This window comes from Typopeltis vanoorti, chromosome 10 (assembly GCF_054136105.1).
Source record: "Typopeltis vanoorti isolate ZY-2024b chromosome 10, IOZ_Tvanoo_1.0, whole genome shotgun sequence".
NCBI lineage: Eukaryota > Metazoa > Arthropoda > Arachnida > Uropygi > Thelyphonidae > Typopeltis > Typopeltis vanoorti.
In genome coordinates this window covers 83,606,950-83,626,981 of record NC_143558.1, presented here as the reverse complement: position 1 = coordinate 83,626,981, position 20,032 = coordinate 83,606,950, and the positions used below count along the sequence as shown (strand labels likewise).

Below are 20,032 nucleotides of genomic sequence, written 5' to 3'. Positions count from 1 at the left end.
GAATGCATTGCCATTAAGACAATCTGCATAGGCCTCGATCGTCGGACCTTTCGCCCAAGTCTTAAACACCGGCACATCACACTCCAGGCCCCACGAGCCATTCCAGATGAGATGACGGTGCCTACGGAACCTCTGGGTGAAAGCCCAAAGCCTGAAACGAAAAAGAAGCCAAGGAATCTGTGAAGGTACTAAGAACGAGTGCACAATAAAGATAAAGAAGAGACATGAGTTGATTTCAATGTAACTTTGCTTATGATATGTGAAACGGCCTTAGAAGGACTGATAAGTTTCTTATAGAGTTGTTGTAACAGTATGAGAATAGTTTGTATAAAGTGATAGATGGAATTTCTAGTTATAGGTAATAGAGCATGATATTCCTTAAAGTATAAATGGCCTGATAGTTTTCTTTTAACATGTTGATAAATTTGTAATATGTTGCATGATTCCAAAAATTTACTAAGGGTAACTTTACTCTGATGTTTTATAACTTAAAGTGAAGTAAGAAAAAATATTTCTCTGTTGTGTGATTTGTATAGTTACATTAGTATGAATAAATATGTTTATTTTATTTACAAAGTGTGCTGCCTGATCTTTTATGCAATGCACTGTTTCAAAATAAACACGATCCTGTAAGAGGGGAATTTAATGATAGCTACGACTGAATATTGTTAAGAAGGGATTAAGGGGAGCTTATACGAGAGCCATGACTGTTAATTGTTGAGAAGGGCTTTAGGATAGAAAGAGAACTCTACTGGAAGTATTGATATTTTTTATACCACAAGGAGAGCACTAGCGGCGCAGTCGATAAATCAAAAAATAAATTTCTAGAGTTCCTCCCAGCATAAGTAAAGAATATAGAAGGTAGAGTAAAGAGAGTAAAGATTAAAAAGGATTAAATAAGGTAAATAAAGAATAGATAGAAAATTAAAGATAAATATAGAATAGAAAAAGATAAAAAAAAATGAATAAAAATAAAAGAGAAGACCCCACATTATTACAATACTAAGGCAAGTGATGTCAAGTCATTAGCTTCTTTAGACAAGTTTCCCCAGTCCTGAAAATGGTTCAGGCGCAAACTTATTTGCTTACATTTGGATAAAGGATTAAACAAGTATATAATTTCTTGGTATCTTTAATTTATAGCATAACCAAGAGGAAAAACTTCCAGCAACATATATGGCATCATTAAAACTTTTAACTAATTACAGCCTACAATCTTTTCCCAGTGGCACCTCTCTTTCAACAGAACTCAACCATATACACATCTTCCTAACCAAGGGGAGAATTATTTTTTTTAGTTCCTACAGAATTAAAAAAATAATCAATCCTACCCAATCCATGATAATCTCTTCAGAAGGATTTTAAGAATGCTATCACCATCCCCTATATCTAGGGTATAATCGAAAAATAGCCAGGGCCTTTAAAAAATAACCTCTGCACAGCTTTTAAGCCTAGCCTGAAACCAGCTAGCCTTATCCATTCCACTAAATATTGGCTCCCTCTCTTCTCTTAGTTCCTGGAGTATATAAAGTTCCTTGTTCCTGCATATTGGCATACTTTGGACAAACAGATAGATCAGCCATCTCCATAGATGAACAAAAAATACATTTGCAATCATGACTATGGTTAATCTGGACTTTCACACCATGCATTGGATACCACTCATAAGATCTGGGAAAAAACCACCATGCTCCATTACAGTAACTTTAGAAAAGAAAGACTGTTTTTGGAATCTGCCACTAACCTCAAAAATCAACCAAATTAACTAAATACAGATGCAAGAAACTTCCCAAAGCCTCCTACAAATGTCATTAGAGGATGCCCCACCTAGATAGGACTTTAGTGTGGCATCCAAATTAAAGAATTAAAAACTGTTCATTTAGTACTGGGTTACCTTTGTGTTGGGTGCATTACAAGTGTTAGTTTGTACTCCCCAAAGATATGTCTCAGTGACAGAGACAAAATATTGGAATAATTAAAATAGTTTTTAATCTTTTCTCCATTGCTCTTAATACTCCATTAAACCTGCAACATGATGTCATCCCAGCATTTAAGCCTTAACACACACACACACACACACACACACACACACACACACACACACACACACACACACACACACACACACACACACACACACACACACACACAAATTGCTTGCTAAGTATAGCATACCATTCAACCAACAAAACATTCTACAGCTATTTCTATTTAAAAAATCCACAGTATAATGAAAATATGGTAACAGATCATTTGGCTTTTGCATAAAAAGGTAAGTTTTGCTATCAAGTTAACTGTTTCTCAAAGGGCAGCCTAGCTTCTTATTTTCAAGACATCTGTGAAGTGAGATCTATAATGAAATGCATTATACATCTTTGGAGAACATGCTTTTCCATTACAGTGGATACTTAGGACAACTTGTGGTGAAGGCAACTGCTCTCAGTAAGTTACAATATTATTTCAAGCAGAAACTATTACTGTTTGCTTATACTAGGATAAATATTGATTAAAAGAAGAATTTCTTTTTAAGTATAATACCATATCTTGATTAGATGACTGTTACACATCTTGTGGTTTTCCATATGACAATGACTTAATAAAAAATTTCTCACTACATATATAAATGAAAAGAATCTGTTATACTTCTTGCAATTAACTTTATTTTTCACTAATTAAGCCAAGCAAGAGAAAAAGAACAATGTCAACATTGTTAAATTTGTTAATAATGTTGACATTGTTATTATTAAATTTATGTGTGTGTGCATGCATGTGTGACGGGAAGGATGTAGTGCATACAAACTGAAAGACAATAATTATACCACATTCTTTAAAAAATTAGGATATACATCAGTCCAAATTTAATTCTTCCCATTCTGGCTTTTTGTGCTGTAATTTTCTTCTGTAATCTTCCAGCTCCTGCAGTTAAAAAAAAAAAATTACATGTGAATAATGCAACTTTAATGACAAAGCAACAAGGATTTTAAAGAAGAGCTACAAGGTCATAATTCTACTGATGGATCCCAACCTACTTTAGCATAAGTAGTGAAATATGCAAACACAAAACTTCTAGAATGCAGTATAGCATATCACTAGCATTTAAGAACATAATGGTAATTCATCTTTAACTATAACTGTTGTTACTTTCATCAAGTCTAACAGCTTTTAATTCATATTACTTATATATTATTCACGGAGAATTGCAATCACAAAATAACTCTACCATATTGAATTGCAGTCATTCTTTACACAGGTACCATGGCAGCTTCCTTTGGTTCATGGACAATTCATCGGTGAATAATTTATAGCGGGGACAATTTATTGCAAGAAAAATTCATCGCACGAACTATTGATCGCTGAAAAAATTCGCTAGAAAACTGAAATGAATTAAATGGATTCTGATATATAAAAAGTAAATGCAGTGCAAGATAAATTTCACAAAATATAATTTTATTATGTATCTATGTATTAGTCCGCACGGTTAGCTGAGTGGCTGGTTGCTTCACAACCAAATGCCTGGGAAACAGGGACGAATGTTGGTCTTGAAATTCATGCTTATTATCATTCAGGGAGTGAGAGGTGTGACTGAAGTCTGATTAGTGGAATAATGAATTACTGACCATTTAAAACTATATATTTAGAAATTTATGTACATTTAATCATACAAATACAACATTTATTTTATAAATGATATTCTATCTTTTTCAACTTAGCTACTTGAATACAAATTCTACCTACGGTTCTTCTTTATGAACTGATCAATAACATTTAACGTCATAAAAAGTTGGTTGTAACTTAATTTTCCCAAGCAACACGCACGCTTGTAAAGGCTGGCCGAAGCTCACTGGATAGAGCTACTTGTTTAAGACGAAGTGAAGGGAGCGGAAATGGCTATGCAGGCGCATGAAATCACATTGCTGCAGCGAGGACCTCGAAGCTCCTACAACCGAGCAAGCCAAGGAAGCTTTGACTAGACGAGCAAGTATCGGCTTTTGATACACAACGAAAAGCTCAATTATTGCCGCGCAAGCTTAAGATGTCCTCTGTCTACAAAAATAAAAGCCTAAATGGAATGCTTATAAATGCATGCAATTATTAACAAATAAATATGACTTCTTTCTCAATTAATGAGCTTGAGCAGCAAGCATGGAGAATTCGCCCCTGCTGGGAAGGGAGCATCCTGGGTTCGATTCCCATCACTGACGTGAGGAATATAGGATCTTTCTCAGACATAGCCAAGTTAGCCGGTCTTGGGTGAGGACTGCAGAGTTTTTTCCCCAGTTTATGTGGGGGTTTTTTCCTCCCTCAAGCAAGCAACAGCAAACCAGCCCTGAGAAGATAATGCTTCTACAGACACAGGATACATGCGGAGGCATAGGGCCAACCACCTTATTATTGTATAACAGTTGCAGTTATAATTTTGTAAATATTAATATTCAATCAATAGAATCTGTAGTATCAAAGTAAGAAAGAATATTTATACCATTTTAAGATGAAACAGAAATTAGGAAACTCACCAATCAATAAAATGTTACTTTCACTGTATAAGAATAAAATACATTATGAAAATCTAAATAAATAATACACAGATCTATCCTTCTTTTACCTTTACAGTGTCGAGGATTTCTATTCCTTATAACCACAACTGTTATACAAGGATAAGGTGGTTGGCCTATGCCTCCCAGTGTATCCTATATCTGTAAAAGCATTAAGTTCTCAAGGCCGGTTTGCCTGCTTGCGAGAGGAAAAATTCCATATAAACTGGGGAGAAAAACCCTGCAGTCTTCACCCAAGACTGGCTAACTTGGCTATGTCTGAGAAAGATCCTGAGCTCCTCATATCAGTGACAGAAATCGAACCCAGGACACTCCTTTCCCAGGCATATGGTTGTGAAGCAACCAGCCACTCCACTAACCACATGGACTAATACATAGATACATAATAAAATTATATTTTGTGAAAGTTATCTTGCACTGCATTTACTTTTCATATATCAGTATCAATGCAATATCATTTCAATTTTCTAGTGAAAAACATTTTCAGTGATCAATAGTTTGCATGATAAATTGTCCCAGCGATAAATTTTCCACGATGAATTGTCCAGACATGGCTTCGTTTGATTAGCAATTAAAAAAAGTATGTAAATGAGAACAGCAATAAAGATATTACTATTACTGGTAATGATACTATCGCAACTTTCCTTCCAGATACAGTATATGTTAAATATTGTTTAATGACTGAATTCCGAGATAATAGGGAAACAAGTAAATTTAATATAACTACACAACCAGTTTTGTCAGAATGCTGACTTCATCAGGTGTAATAATATAAAAAGCAAATAAAAGGGCGTAAAAAAATTTGCACCATTACAACAACATATCATTAAAAACTAATTATGAAATGTCTCTCTGGTGTTCTTCGAGATGTAGGAAGATAGACTTTTCAGTTTGGGTGTAATATGGTTTCCCACAGTTGCATATAATTTAGTAGACACCTGGAAACTGAAGATGGTGATGATTTTTTTTGGTGTGGCTTAGAATTAACTGGAGTTCAGGTAGAGTGGAGAAACACAGTTTGATATTGAACTTCTTCAAAATTCTCGCCAGTTTAGGGGAGAGAGAAATGATGTAAGGTAAGGAGATATAAGCTCTGGGGTTGGTGGAAGCATCAACAGTGTTTTGATGATGGTGGTATAGTAGTTTATTAATACTTTTGGAACAGTAACCATTATTTGTGAAGGTCCTTTTAAGATGTTTCAGTTCATTTTTGAGTTCTTCCTCATCTGACAATACGGACCTTCCAAAAGTATTAATAAACTACTAACACCACCGTCATCAAAACATTGTTGATGCTTCCACCAACCCCAGAGTTTACATCTCCTTACCTTACATCAGTTCTCTCTCCCATAAGGGGAGAGAACTGATGTAAGTTCACCACTACACCAAACCCATAGAGGTTCGGTGTAGTGGTGGAGACAGTTGTATAGTAGGTGTCCTCCCGCGATGAGTCTTCGGACTCCTTGGAGGTGTCACAAATAATAATAATAATAATAATAATAATAAACTGCTGAGAATTAGATTCCAAATATTGGCCAGAAAATCTTGGGAGGCATCTGACATTTGGTGAAGCAGAAATTAAAAAGTTGGCATGCAAATTTCGCTTAAATGAAAGAGAAGCAGTTCATAGTTTCCGTGAATATCTTCAAGAAAATAAAGTCCCATACCACTTCCTCTAAAGCACACTTTGGGCACAATTGCAATATCTTCCATGCAGACCTGCCCAAAGGTAGACTTTGAGTTCAAGTCTAGTCGATGACTAGAGGAACTTTTTCTAAGCCTTTTTTCAACCGGTTCCAGAGTTAGTCGATCTCTGACAAGGGGAAAAAAGGGTTTTTTTCTTCCGGAAACTCAAGAAAATCGACCATAGAACCTGCACTATTTCAGACATTAAAATATTGCATTAGGGTTAGGGACCACAAGATGGCAGCACTTGTTGAGTTGTGTTTTCACTTGTGCTGCTTAATTAGTGATAGTCTTGGGCCGGCTATCTCTCTGATTGGCTACCAATCAGAGACAGCTGGCCCAAGTTTAATCTCCACTGGTAGCCAGTACTAATTTGGTTACCAGTGGAGATCATGGCATTTGAAGCTAAATTACCAATTTTTAATCGTGACGTTATTTCCAATACCTTCCGATATTTTCCAAATACAAAAAAATTCTTTGCAGATCTAGAATCCCATGAAAAAACAGATCAAGTGAAACTGACAAAAGAGTTTTTCTACAGTTATTCAGTCGATAATCAACGAATTTTCTTCAAGATTTGTGCAGTTCAGGCAATTTGCAGAGACATCAAAATTTATTTTGCATCTGGACACAAGATCAACAGATAAACTCAATTTGGAGATTTTCGAGTGGCTGAATTTGGAAGATATAGAAATGCAACTAATGGATTTTCAATCTAGTTCTATATAGAAACAAAAGTTTGTCGATTTGAGAAATGACTTAGAAATAATTGAAAATGATCGCTTATTGGGTGCAATTAAAAATAATGCAGAAGAGGAAATATTGAGAACTTGCAATGCCATTCCTGAAACCTTTTGTTGTTTAAAAAAATTAGCGATGACTATATTATCAATTTTCTTCTCTACAGATGCTTGTGAGTCATTATTTTTCGAAATGAATTTTATAAAAGACAGTTTAAGAAATAGAATGACTGATGAATCTGGTTTCGCGTGTGTATTACTAAAAGTGACAAAATATGAACCAGATATAAAGCATTTGGCATCTAATGTACAACAGCAAAAATCTCATTAATAAATTGATAATAGGTTGATATTGATTTGTATATGACAACGTGTATGTCAAATTATGAGTTCACTTTTATAAAATTCTATGTTAATTTTTAAACTTGTCTCAATAAAATTCTGCAATTAATTTTGTATTAATTAATGTTAATTAATTAATTAGTGTTGTATTAATTAGTTGTTGACGTGCTGGACACATCAGCAACTCAATTTGTAAACTTTTGGCAAGCCGACATAAAAAGGTTTGCCACCACTGCCCTAGAACAAGGTTTCCCAAACTTTTTTTTCCATGGCCCGGTTATTTTAATACTTCATCTTCGTGACCCACTAAAATTTTTATGGCTAATAGGTAAAATAAAACAGATTTGAATGTTGTTCATAGAGTTTTTATTTATTATTATTATAATAAAGAAGTATTTACTATTACAAAAATATAAAGAAATTAAACTAAAGCCAAGTAATTTATTAATGAGAAGTGTGATGCTGTTGTTTGTTAACTAGAAGCTTCAGGTTTGGAGGAAAAGATTATAACTTTATTCTTAAATCAGTTCGACTTCCAATCGATTTCTATATTTATATTTTAGAAAAACTGGTGTTGAAAAGCCTGTTTCACATTTATAGATTGTGACAAAAGGCATTAGAAATTTTATTTTTCTGCTAAAATTGGGTACTCCTGATGGCAAGACAGCCAAAAATCCATCAGTGGTATTGCATTGAAGATGTCTTTGAGTGCCGTATCACACAACAGTTCAATTATAGATTCAATATCTGAATACGGCAATTCTGTCTCAGATTACTGTAAAAGGGTTCACTGTAAAAGGGTTCCTTATCCATGTTTTATTGCTCTTGATTGAGGGGGGGGGATATTCCTTCAGACTTGCCTACAGTCCTAGCATATGTTCTTTGATAACAGCTGAAATCTCACAGGCGTGTAACTCATATTATACTCTTTTTGTAATTCTATTAGCTTTGTAAAAGATTTGTAATTCCCTGCTTCCACACGACGGGACCACAAATTGAGTTTTTTTTTTTTGTTGCAGCTTCCACCTTCTATTGCACTTTAAATACAGTTACAATGCTATCTTGTAATGTCAGATTTAAATTATTCAAAAAATCAAAACTGTCACAAAGGTAGGCAACTTTGATTAACCAATTGACATCATGAAAACTGTCTTTGAATTCAAATATTACATCCCTAGCCGTTGGGGGGATGTTGGTCTAAGAACATTAAAACTTCATCCTTCATTTCAATAAGTCTGCTTAAAACATTCCCTCTTGGCAGCCATCGCACCTCGCAGTGTAAAAGAAAATGTCCATGTTCACTCTCCATTTCTTTGCACAACGCAGAGAATATTCTTGAATTCAATGGACGAGATTTTATAAAGTTTATAAATTGTACACACTCTTGCATAGTTGCGTTTAAAAGCAATAGCATTCTTTTGACAGCCAATGCTTCTCTGTGAATGCTACAATGCACTCATACACAGTCTGGTGCTAAAGCTTTGATCTTTGGAAAAAGTCCAGTGCATGCGTCTGCAACTGCACGGGCTCCATCGCTACTCAGTCCCACACATTTCTTCCATTCAATGCCCTTTTCATTGATGTAATTTGCGATCAAATTAAACATTTCTTCAGCTGTTGTTCTTGTTGTTAGAGGTTTATGAAAAAGAAATTCTGTGCGAGTTGTATTGTCACAATCGTATCTCACAAAACACATTAAATTGGCATTGTCCGATATGTATGTACTTTCATCGACTTGCAAGGAAAAAAATTGCACTCTTTTAAGTGACCTATGACAGTTTCTTCGACATTATCTGCCATCTCCATGATTCTACTCTTCACTGTGTTATTTGATCATCATCATGCGTATCAAGGATTTAGGCCTAGCATGGCCTGTTCCAGCCTTAGAAGTCATCGTTGAATCTTTTAAAAGGATGTCCTAGTTTTCTTTTTCCTAATGGCTTGTACTTTAAGGCTTGTTTTGTAATCTTTCTGTTTTCATTCTTTGAACGTGTTCCATCCATTTATGTTTATATTTTTAAATTTTTTTCTATTACTTAAATGTTTAATTCTTTTATAATTTCTTTGTTTCTTTTGTGATCAAATAGGGTATACTTTGCAGTTTTTCTCATAAACTTCATTTCTGCTGTTATCAATCTTTGTTTGTCTTTTTGTTTTATTGTCCAGATTTCGCTTCCATATAATAGGACTGGTAAGGCTAATGTATTGTATACTTTTAGTCTGGTTTGTTTTTGAACTAGGTTTGGTTTAAATATAGAGTTAATTGCACCTGTCATTTAAAAATTTTTTTTATGTTTATATCTTTTTCATTTTCATATGTGATCATACATCCCAGGTAGTTAAATGAATTCACCTGTCCTAAGATTATGTTATCTATTACTATTTTATTTCTTGCTGGATCTTGTCCTTTAAAGGCCATAATTTTTGATTTTTCTGTTGATATTATCATACTATAATCCTTGGCTATCTTATTTATATCTAAAATAGCTTTCTGTAAGTTATCTTCAGAATTTGAAATTATTATTTGGTCGTTGGCAAAAAGGAGAGTGTTTAAGTTCAATGTAGGAGAAAGTTTAATTCTTTGATGTAAATTTTTATTCCATTTTATTATTATTTCATTTAAGTAGATATTAAAAAGAGTTGCTGAGAGGGGACATCCCTGTCGGACCCCATTGGTTTATCTCTCTCGTGTATGATAGCTCATGATTTAATCTTATTTGTATTTGATTATTTTCATATATACTTGTGATAGCTTTTAGGATATCATTTGGTATTTGTCTTTCTTTTAATATGTTAAATAATATGTTTCTTTCAGCTTTGTCGAATGCTTTTTCAAAGTCAATAAATGCAATATGTTTTCTAAATTGTATTCTCTTCTTTTCTCTATTATTAATTTTAGGCAAAAGGCCGGATCTATACATGACCATCCTTTTCTAAATCCATTCTGTACTTCTAAAATAAAGTTTTCAGAATATTTCATTATTTTTTGTTATTTAAGATTCTGCTATATATTTTGTAATAGGAATTTAGTATACTGATACCTCTGTAGTTTTTAGGGTCATCTCTATTACCATTTTTAAAGATAGGAATCACAATTGCTTTTTTCCATTCTATTGGGGGGGATACCAGTTGAATAAATTTTATTTAAAAATAATAAGAGTCTTTCTTTGAATCTTGTTCCTGCATATTTATATAGTTCTGAACCTAGCTTATCTTCTCCAGGTGATTTTCCATTTCTTGTTTCTTTCAGGCTGATTTCTAATTCTTCCTTAGTTATTTCCTTTTCATTTTCGTTAATTGTTTGCCAGTTGTCTTTTTTAAAATATTTATCTGTCCACAATTCTGTGTAGTAATTTAGAAATTCTTCTAATTTCAATTCGGTGTTTAATTTTATGTTTTCTTTGATATCTGCATTTAAGTGTTTCAAAATCTTATATACATTGGGTCTTATTTTATATAAATCATGTTCTAAATTAGAAACAAATTTGTTCCATGATTCTCTGTCTTTTTCTGACTTCTCTTTTAGCTATGGCTCTTATTCTTTTATATTCTATTTCATCTTCTAATCTTTTACTGCTTAACCATTTGTGATAGGCTTCTTTTATCTTTTTGATTATTTCTTTGATTGTATCATCCCAAATCTTCAGTTTTTTCCTTTTATTGAATTTTTTGGTCTTTCCTAAGCTTTCCTTTGCTGCTGCATTTAGTATCATGTTTATATTAAGCCATTCTATTTCTATTTCTTCATTTTGTTTTATTTTATCTAGATATTGATTAATTCTTTGTTCATATAGCCACTGTACATTTGTGTCATTCAATAGTCTAGTTTTATAAACAAATGTTTCAAATTTTCTTTCTGTTCTTGTTACTTGTAGCCATTTAGGTGGCAATCTTAATTTTATTTTAACAAGGAAGTGGTCACTGCTTATTTCATATCCTCTGTGAACTCTAACATCTAGTGAAAATTTTGATGTCTTTTCATTTAATATAAAATAATCTAATATTGATTTCCATCTTCTTGCTGCCCAAGTATATTTATGTGTGTCTTTATGTTTATAGAAGGAATTCATTATTTTTAGGTTATTATAAACTACAAAGTCAATCAATTTTTTTACCATTCCTGTTTAGAGTATGTTCTCCATGTATTCCTATATTATTATTAATTTTCGTGTTTCCAATTCTTGCATTTAAGTCTCCTGCTAAAATTATGCAATCATTTTTTATTTATTTTATTGTATATGTTTTGTAGCTGATTATAAAAATCAATATTATCCTGTTCTCTTCCTTCTTCTGGGGCATATAAACCAATTATTATTAAATAGCCTCTATCTATTTTTATTCTAGCATCTATTATTCTTTCATTCTATAATTTATAATGTTTTTACTGTTTTGAAAGGGAGTTATGAATCCAAATCATGACACCTGCTTGTGCTCTTTGGTCTCTGTCGACCCTACTATATATCACATTAAAATTTTCGGTTCTCATAGTTCCTTTTAATTTCTTTCATCTAATTCTATTTTTTATATGCTATTCCTCTTCCATTCCAGTTTGCTATATGTATTATATTTTGTCGTTTCCATTTTTGTTTTACCTTTTCCATTCCAGGGTCGTTTTCTATAGATTCAATCCGATTATCTTTTTCTGTCAGCTTACATGTAGAATTATGTTCTCCATGTCAGGGGACTAGCCTGACGATGGAATAGTTCAGTGGTAGGGCTGCTATCTTAAAGCTTCTGAACTAGCCATCTTCCGAATTTAAACCCATAGGAGGAAAAGGGTATATTGAAAGGGAGAAAGAGTAGATTATAGACAGGTTTATAGAGAGGACATAGTTATAAGGCCAGGAATGAAAAGACCCCATGGCCCTCGAGTACTCTAATAGCATAAGGGTCATAAAATAAGAAGAGTTGGCTGATAATATAGGAAAGATTAAAGTAAGTGGATCTTCCTCAAAGTAAAAGAAGAGGATAGATCCAGTTAGGGGGTCCATGGGAGTGCCACTTCCCTTACAATCAAGATGATTGCCCCTTATGGCCCTGTTGGTCCACGAGTCCTTATTCAGTATATTCAGACCACCCCACCATACACACACGCACGCACGCACATGGTGGGCTCCCCTATCCGCCACCCAGGGGATGTGCTCTCTAGGGGTTACAGGGTCTCCTCCGAGAGTGTGTTATTTGATAGCGTCAGCATATTTACTTGGCTCGTCTGTTTTTTATCACATATATTCGAGATGCTAACATTTTCATTGCTGGATCTATTAATTTCTCGGCAACTGTGTGAGGATAACCAGTGTCAGCAATTAATTTTGATATTTCATAAGAAGCCATTACAAGGTTTTCAGACTGAGCTCCCTGAGAGAAATTCGAAGACATAGTCTTCTTTGTAGCTATTAGTTCTCTCTTTTTATTTATAAAGAAATCTATTGGCTTATTACTGTAGTTCAGATGTTTCAATTCCAAATGTCGCTTTAACTTTAAAGGTTTCATGGACTTGTTTGAAAGTGCCGCACAACAAATCACACAGAATGGTTTGTCATCAGCACCTTTTGATGAAACTGAATTGTATGTAATCCTCAGAATACTGTCGGGTCCAGTACATAATCTTCTTTTTTGTAAGAGTAGTAGACAACACATCATGCAGCCATTTGTTCGTGCTGTTCTCAGAACTCGTGCCCGGCTGCACATTACTCGATTGTTCATTGGTGCTAATCGAAGAGTTTGCAACCGGCACATTGTTGGTTTGTTGTTTTATTACCCATTTATCCATCGTTAAATGGGTAATGGCAAGCGAAATGAAGAAAGAATGAAATAAATTATTTAGAAACAATTATAATAATTACGGCTGTTCAGCCAAACTCAGTGGGCAAGGTACATGTAATCAAAAAATACGCTCTCTCTTGATGCTTAACTCAAACTGAACAAGCAGAGTGAGTACGTGGCGAGCGAGTAAAACAAATGCCAGATCGCCAAACGATTCGACTGGTGGCGTGGTTGCTGCCGTGCAGCCTCGTCATTAGCTGAGCTACTATACCATGAACAAAGAGACTGCGAAATGGCGATGCAGACGGAGCGCATTTTTCGTCTCTATTAATTCAATTATTTATTCATTAGTCCCGATTAAATGCTATTTACTTGTATTTTAGAGTTTCGTGAAAAAAAAGAAAACCCAAAAACGAAACAACTAGGTTTTCAAGAGTTTTTTCAGGCATTTAGCTTTCATGAACCGGTGACAGGTTGTGACCCACCATTTGGAAAATGCTGCCCTAGAAATTACAGATACATGATGCAAGGTTTGCTATAGTAAATTTAGGGTAAAAATACTAACCTCCACATTCCATTCCTATGAAACAAAACATATTGCAAAAAATAAAAGAAATCACAGGAAATAATGCAAAGAAATTGCAAGAGATCATAAAACACACAAAATAACAACATGAAAAAAGTACAACTGAAAATCAATAATCGGAAACAAAGGAAATAAACCAGAAGAGTATGAAATTTTGAAAATGAAAATTCAGAATTGTTTAAATTTCAATATGTTACATTAGATAAATTAATGTCACTTACCTGAAATTTCATAATAACTTAAAACATTAAAATCAAAAATAAAACTGAAAACTTCAGTAGTCAGTCAACTTGGTTACCTCCAGTTATGAAGAGAAAGAGAACAGAAGAGATGAACATCAGACTTAGTCATTCCATTAGTCAGCCTGAGGGAATGTTAAAGTGATAGACAAAATTGGTGTCAATGTCAGCTTCCTGAATGGAGAGAGATACACTGATCTACAACTGGCATAAACTGACACTGCCCTCTTAGAACTCAAAATTAAAGAAATATTGCATAATATACAGTATTTCTTTATTATTATTATTATTATATGGAGTCTGAAGACTCATTGCAGGAGACCCAAACTATTTACACAATCTATCATACCTCTCCTTGAACCCATTAACAGAGTACTCACAACGTATTCTGGCAACCCATTCTACTTCTTCACAGCTCTACAAGCAAAAAAATCGAGTCCTCATACCCCTACTAACCACAGCTTTATTCAACTTCCAGGATGACCATTTGTTCTGGTCCCTCTAGTCAAGTGCTGAAATATTTCCTTTGCATCAATCCTATAAAATCTTTTAAGCAACTTAAATGTTTCTATCATATCCCATCTTTTTCTCCTATCAACCAACTTCTGAAATCCACACACCCTCAATCTATCTTCATAGGGAATATTCAACAGACCACTCACCATCTTGGTCACTTGCCTCTGAATCTTCACCGCCGCTTCATCATGCCCAAGAAACCCAGGAGACCAGACTTGAGTACAGTAATCCAGATGTGGACATATCAAGGCTTATAAAGTGGAATAACAACTTCCTCATCTCTCCTTGTTAATGTGTTCTTCAATAGCCAAGTAATCTTATGAGCTACCTTAGCAATATGTCCTCTAGACTTCAACTCTCTGCCTACCATTACCCCTAAATCTCTAGCTTCATATATTTTACTCTTCGTAAGTGAGCTTAAAATCTTATTGGTTCTATGAGACTTAGGCTAGAACTTTTCTGTAATTCATTAAAACGCACCAGTTTGTTGTACAGGTGTTCATTATAGTGCATGTCTATTCAGTTGACTCTCACTATAGCAAATTTGTAAGGTCAGCAAGAACAGTTTTTTCATAGTGGATAATTTGTGGGCACGAATGACTTGAGAGACAGTGTGAATTGGGTGGTGAGAGATCTGAGGTATATGCTTGCGGTTGTATGGCAGAAGAGCTAGAGAGTGAGAATAGTGAGTGTATTATCCGGGTATGATAATGCAGAGCCGAGAAGAAGAGCATCATTAATGAATGGTATGATAGCCAGAATATGCCGAAAGAGAAGTGTGGATTATGTAGCTTCCTGGAGTACATTTGAGGATAGAAAAGAACTACATGGCCTGCATTTGAACAAGGAAGGAGGAAGGCATCTGGAGAGAATGTTGCTCTCTGGACAAGTGAGTATGTTGGCGCAAGAAAACTAGTATTATCAGGGAGGATGGCGGCAGGGGTGGCATCTGTGGGAATAATCATTGGAGGGGGGGAAACACATGATGTAATGCAGATTACAATGGAGTCTGGAGGAAATAATGATGGGTATAGAAACACAGACAATGCATTGATCATTGATGTTTCTTTATACAAATGCCAGGAGTATCCAGAATAAAGGAGATGAACTGGTGGTGGTGCTGATAGCCTTAGTCTGTCTAAAGATTGTTTGGTTGCAGTGAGATATGGGTGATGGAAGATGATATATTGATCGGAATAGAAGTAGCAGGATAAGAAAGAGAAATGTGGTAGTAGTGGTTGAGTATTGCTTATGATAGTGATGAGTTGTGTCCTCTTTGAGTGGAGGATTTGGAGGGGCAATGACACTAATGATTTTGAGAGCATATGATGTCAGGTGGAAGTGGGCAGAGAGGATATTTAGTGGGGTATTTTTATAAGCCAGGGAACATAGAGGATGAAGAGCAGGAATTGTTTATTCAGCTAAGCTCAGAGAGTACAAAAAGAATGAGCGTTATTTATGGAGATTCTAACTATAGTAGTATAAACTGGAAAGAGGAAATTGCAGGTGGTAGTAAGGAAATGGAATATATGCAGTTTTTGAGGGACTGTCTTAGGCAACATGTAGTAGAAGAAATAAGGAGTTCAAGAGTTTTGGATTTGGTCCTGGCATCAGAGGACCTGATTGTAACTGAAATGTTGTCTCTACCCACAGATGGAGAGAGAGTCATTAAGTACTTTTGACTTGGAGGATGAACAGACATGCAGGAGTATCATCAGGGGAAAGGAATTTATTTGGAATTATAAGGCATGTGATGATAATAAGCTTAGAAATCAACTTGGGGCATTTCCATGAATGGAGGAAATGAAAGGGTGAGATATCATCAGTGCATGAGAACTGGTGAAGAAATATTTAATAGCATAGCAGCAATGCCAAGTTGTATATTATGAGTGAAAAAGAGAACAAAATTTCGTGTGAAGTGGATGATGCAAGATATCAAATGGGAACTACAGGTAAAAAAAATAGTTAAAGAGATCTAAGGAGAAGAGTGGAAAGCAAATGCATAAAGAATATAAGACTCAGACCAGGAAAGTGACTAGTATGGTAAGGAAGGCAAAACTTGAATATGAGAAGAAACTGGTCCTGAGATCCAAGCAAACTTCATAGGAATTGCTTTGTTATGCGGCCAGATCGAGTTGGAGGCGAATGACTGTGGAAGAATGATATTGTGAGACAAAGATGAGAGTATAGTGACTGGTGCAGAGGACAGTGGAGTTGTTTAATGATCACTTTTTTTGGATATTTCATCCTGGAGAAGTTTTAATACTAGAGGGATGGGGAGGGTTGAAGGTTTAGAAGTGCAAGAGGAGAGTGTGTTTCAAATACTGAGAACTCAGGATGTCATGGGGCTGGATGGGATTTTGCCTTAAGGGCATGGCAAAATCCCATTGCTTGACACGGCTTTTTAGTGAGAGTTTGGCTACTAAGGGATACATGCCCAAGGAGTGGAAGAAGGGAAAGATAGTGCCACTGCATAAGGTTGGTAGTACAATGCAAGCATCAAACTGTACACCAGTTTGTATTTCTTCTGCAGTTGTTAAGATTTAAGAAAAATTAGTGAGAGACAGTATAAAGAATTGGGCAGATGAGGGTAATGTTATCCATGAGGGTTAGCATGGATTTGTTAAGGGGTGCTCTTGTTTTAGTGATCTAATTTTATAATAAAGTAACAAGAGCAGTTGATGAGGGAAAGGCAAATACCGTCTTTTTTTTCTTTTTGGATTTTACAAAGGCATTTGACAGGGTGCTCCATGATAAGATGATAATTAAGTTACAGCATATGGGTTTCGATATAGGTAAATGAATTAGAATGGGGATTAGCTGTCTGATGAATATCAGAGAGTTGTGTATGAGGTAGCAGTATCAAGAAGACAGAAGGATACAAGTGAATCCCAAAGGGCTCAATATTGGAGTGCATATTGTTTAGCCTCTATATCAATATTAATGGATTGCAGAGAGATACTCAGTTGTTTGCAGAGATGTAAAGGGGAGAAGAGTTATCAGTAATAGTGCTGATGTGGCAGCCCTTGATGAGGATTTGAATAAGCCGAACAGATGGGAAAATGAATGGGAATTTTAGATTAATGCAACTAAATGTAGTCTTCAAGTCTGGGATTCATACATAGGAATCTGTATATTCTGTTGGAGAAACTGAACTGTTGGAGGAGGCAAGGGACCTTGTGGTGATGATTGATAGAAACTTGAAGTTCAGAGGACATATTAAAAAGTGGTGAAGGTAACCCATAGGATTGTTGCAATATTGAGAAGGATGATGACCAGCAGAGATAGAAAAGTTGTCACCCCACTGTATAAAGACCTGATCAGACCACACCTGAACTACTGTCCTCAGATTTCGTCACCAAGGTTTGAAGGAGATAAATTAATCTTCTAAAGAGCACAGAGGCAAATAACAAAAATGATATCGGGACTGTAAAAATGATAGTTATGAGGAAAGATTGAGAGAATGCAGACTGCAAAAGTTTAGGAGATAAAAGGAGAGGTGATATCAATGAGACATTTAAACTTTGACGGGTAGTTATAAGACTGATACTGGGGAGTTAATTCATACGGCAAAGCAAGGGGAAGGAGCAATGGCTATTATAATAGAAACTATTATATATGAATAGAAACCACGTTGTGGGAGGTACTCACTACTGCATACAATGCTCATCCAACCACGTCTTAAACTGATTCAATGTTTCCACATCCACAACACACTCAGGCAATGCATTCCGCTCACCAACCACACTCCATGCAAAGAACCCGCTCCTCACTCCTTTACTCACACCCTCTTTATACAGTTTCCAGCAATGGCCTCTTGTTCTACTCCCCTCTCCCATTCTATGAAAAATCTCTTCCGTGTCAACCTGATGACAACCCCTGACCAGCTTATATGTCTCAATCATATTCCCCCCCCCCATTCTTCCTATTCACGAGGCTCTGCAACTTACATCCTCTCAATCTGTCCTCATACTCACATTCCAAAGACCACTGACTACCTCTGTGAATGTTCTCTGTACCCTTTCCAACATATCCTCGTCACCATGAAATCCCGGTGACCAAATCTGTGCATAATAATCCATATAAGACCTGATCAAGGCCTTATACAATGGAATCATAACCTCTCTATTTCTGCATGTCAGGGTTCTCCACATCATTGCCATTATTCGATGTGATGTTTTCACAACTTGTGCAATGTGGCCCCTGAATTTCAGGTCCTTGTCTATCACTCCTAGATCTCTCATCTCCTCTACTTCTGCTAAAGTTTCCCCACCAAGTGTATACTTTGCATCCCTGTTGCTTACCAAATCTTAAAACCTTACACTTGGCAACATTGAACTGACAGTTCCACTTACCTGCCCATTAATGAAATCTATTCAAGTCCTCTTATAAGGCATTAACATCAGCCTAACCGTGCATAGCTGTCAAGTCTCTATTTAAGTCTACAGCAGACAATCTTGGATTCATTTTGCTTTTCTTAACTAGTAAATGATCTTGAGCAAGTGTAGTTTTCATTTTTCACCTTCATTTTTCTCCCATCATCTGCAAACAGCTGGATATCACTAGTTAAACCCAATCCAATATCATTAACATAAAAATTGAACAACAATGGCCTCAAAACTGATTCCTGCGGCACACCACTGGTGACCTTTCCCTTTCGGGATACTGCACTCCAAGTATCAATGTACTGATACTTTATATGTAATGACCCCATTTCATTTTGTTGAACTGAACTCAACAGTTCAGTTGAGTTCAGTTACGGGTGTTGGTGAACACTGGTGTGTCACCCAAAATGTTGTGGCATGTCACCGTTGACATGTATCATAGGTCCCCCGTTACTAGTCTATATCAACTCAGCTATGGAGGTTTTCACATTTTAAAAAAATATTTTAATTTCACAAGAAAATAAGTATAAAAAATTAAACTCCACCAACTTTACCCAATAATTTATACCTGCTCCTCTGTTCCTAATAAGTTCATCAATTTGATTAGGCATGGACTCTACCAATGTAGAACACACTTTTCTAATTTTTGCATCTTGAAACCATACTTTTACAATGGATTATATTAGGTTATCCTTTGTGTCACAATTTAATTTTCCAAGTCTCTTTTTCACTGTGCTCACAAATTTTCTATTGGGTTAATGTTAGGAGAGTTACTGGCCACTGAAGCATTTGGATGTTGTGATTTTTCAGGAACTCTTTCACTTTTTTTTGAAATGTGGCATGGAGAGATATCCTGTTAGAAGAAGAATTTTGTCTTTCTGGATTTGTGGGACCACTCTTTTCTTCATTATTTATATGTATTGGTCACTTTTCATCATACGGTAAAGAGGCACAAGAGATTCTGGGATGTCATATGTAAAACAACTCACATCTTTTTAGCAAGGTGTTTGGGAGCTTGTTAAAGGTGGGTGGGAGAAGTCTTCTCAGTCACTGATTTGCAAACATAGGGTGCTTGCTCTTCTTGGACAAATAAATGGCTCTCATCTGAGAATATGACTTTCTTCCACTTCTCAACAGTCCAATCTTTGGTACATTTTTGCCCACTGGACCCTCTTTTTCTGCATAGCGTTCGTCAACAGTTGTTTCTTTTTTTTGGTCT

At 35.4% G+C, this 20,032-nt stretch overlaps 1 protein-coding gene across 2 annotated transcripts in view; it reads right to left on the bottom strand.

The window, feature by feature from the left end:
* Positions 1–2,637: 2,637 nt before the first annotated feature.
* LOC150102550 (cytoplasmic dynein 2 light intermediate chain 1) overlaps positions 2,638–20,032 on the bottom strand; it is a 372,826-nt gene continuing 355,431 nt past the window's right edge. For both annotated transcript variants that reach the window (XM_090398816.1, XM_090398815.1), the window contains one exon: positions 2,638–2,916. In XM_090398816.1, the coding sequence (XP_090254942.1) occupies positions 2,848–2,916 (69 nt within the window). In that variant the 3' untranslated portion in view covers positions 2,638–2,847. The remainder of the gene's footprint in view (positions 2,917–20,032) is intronic.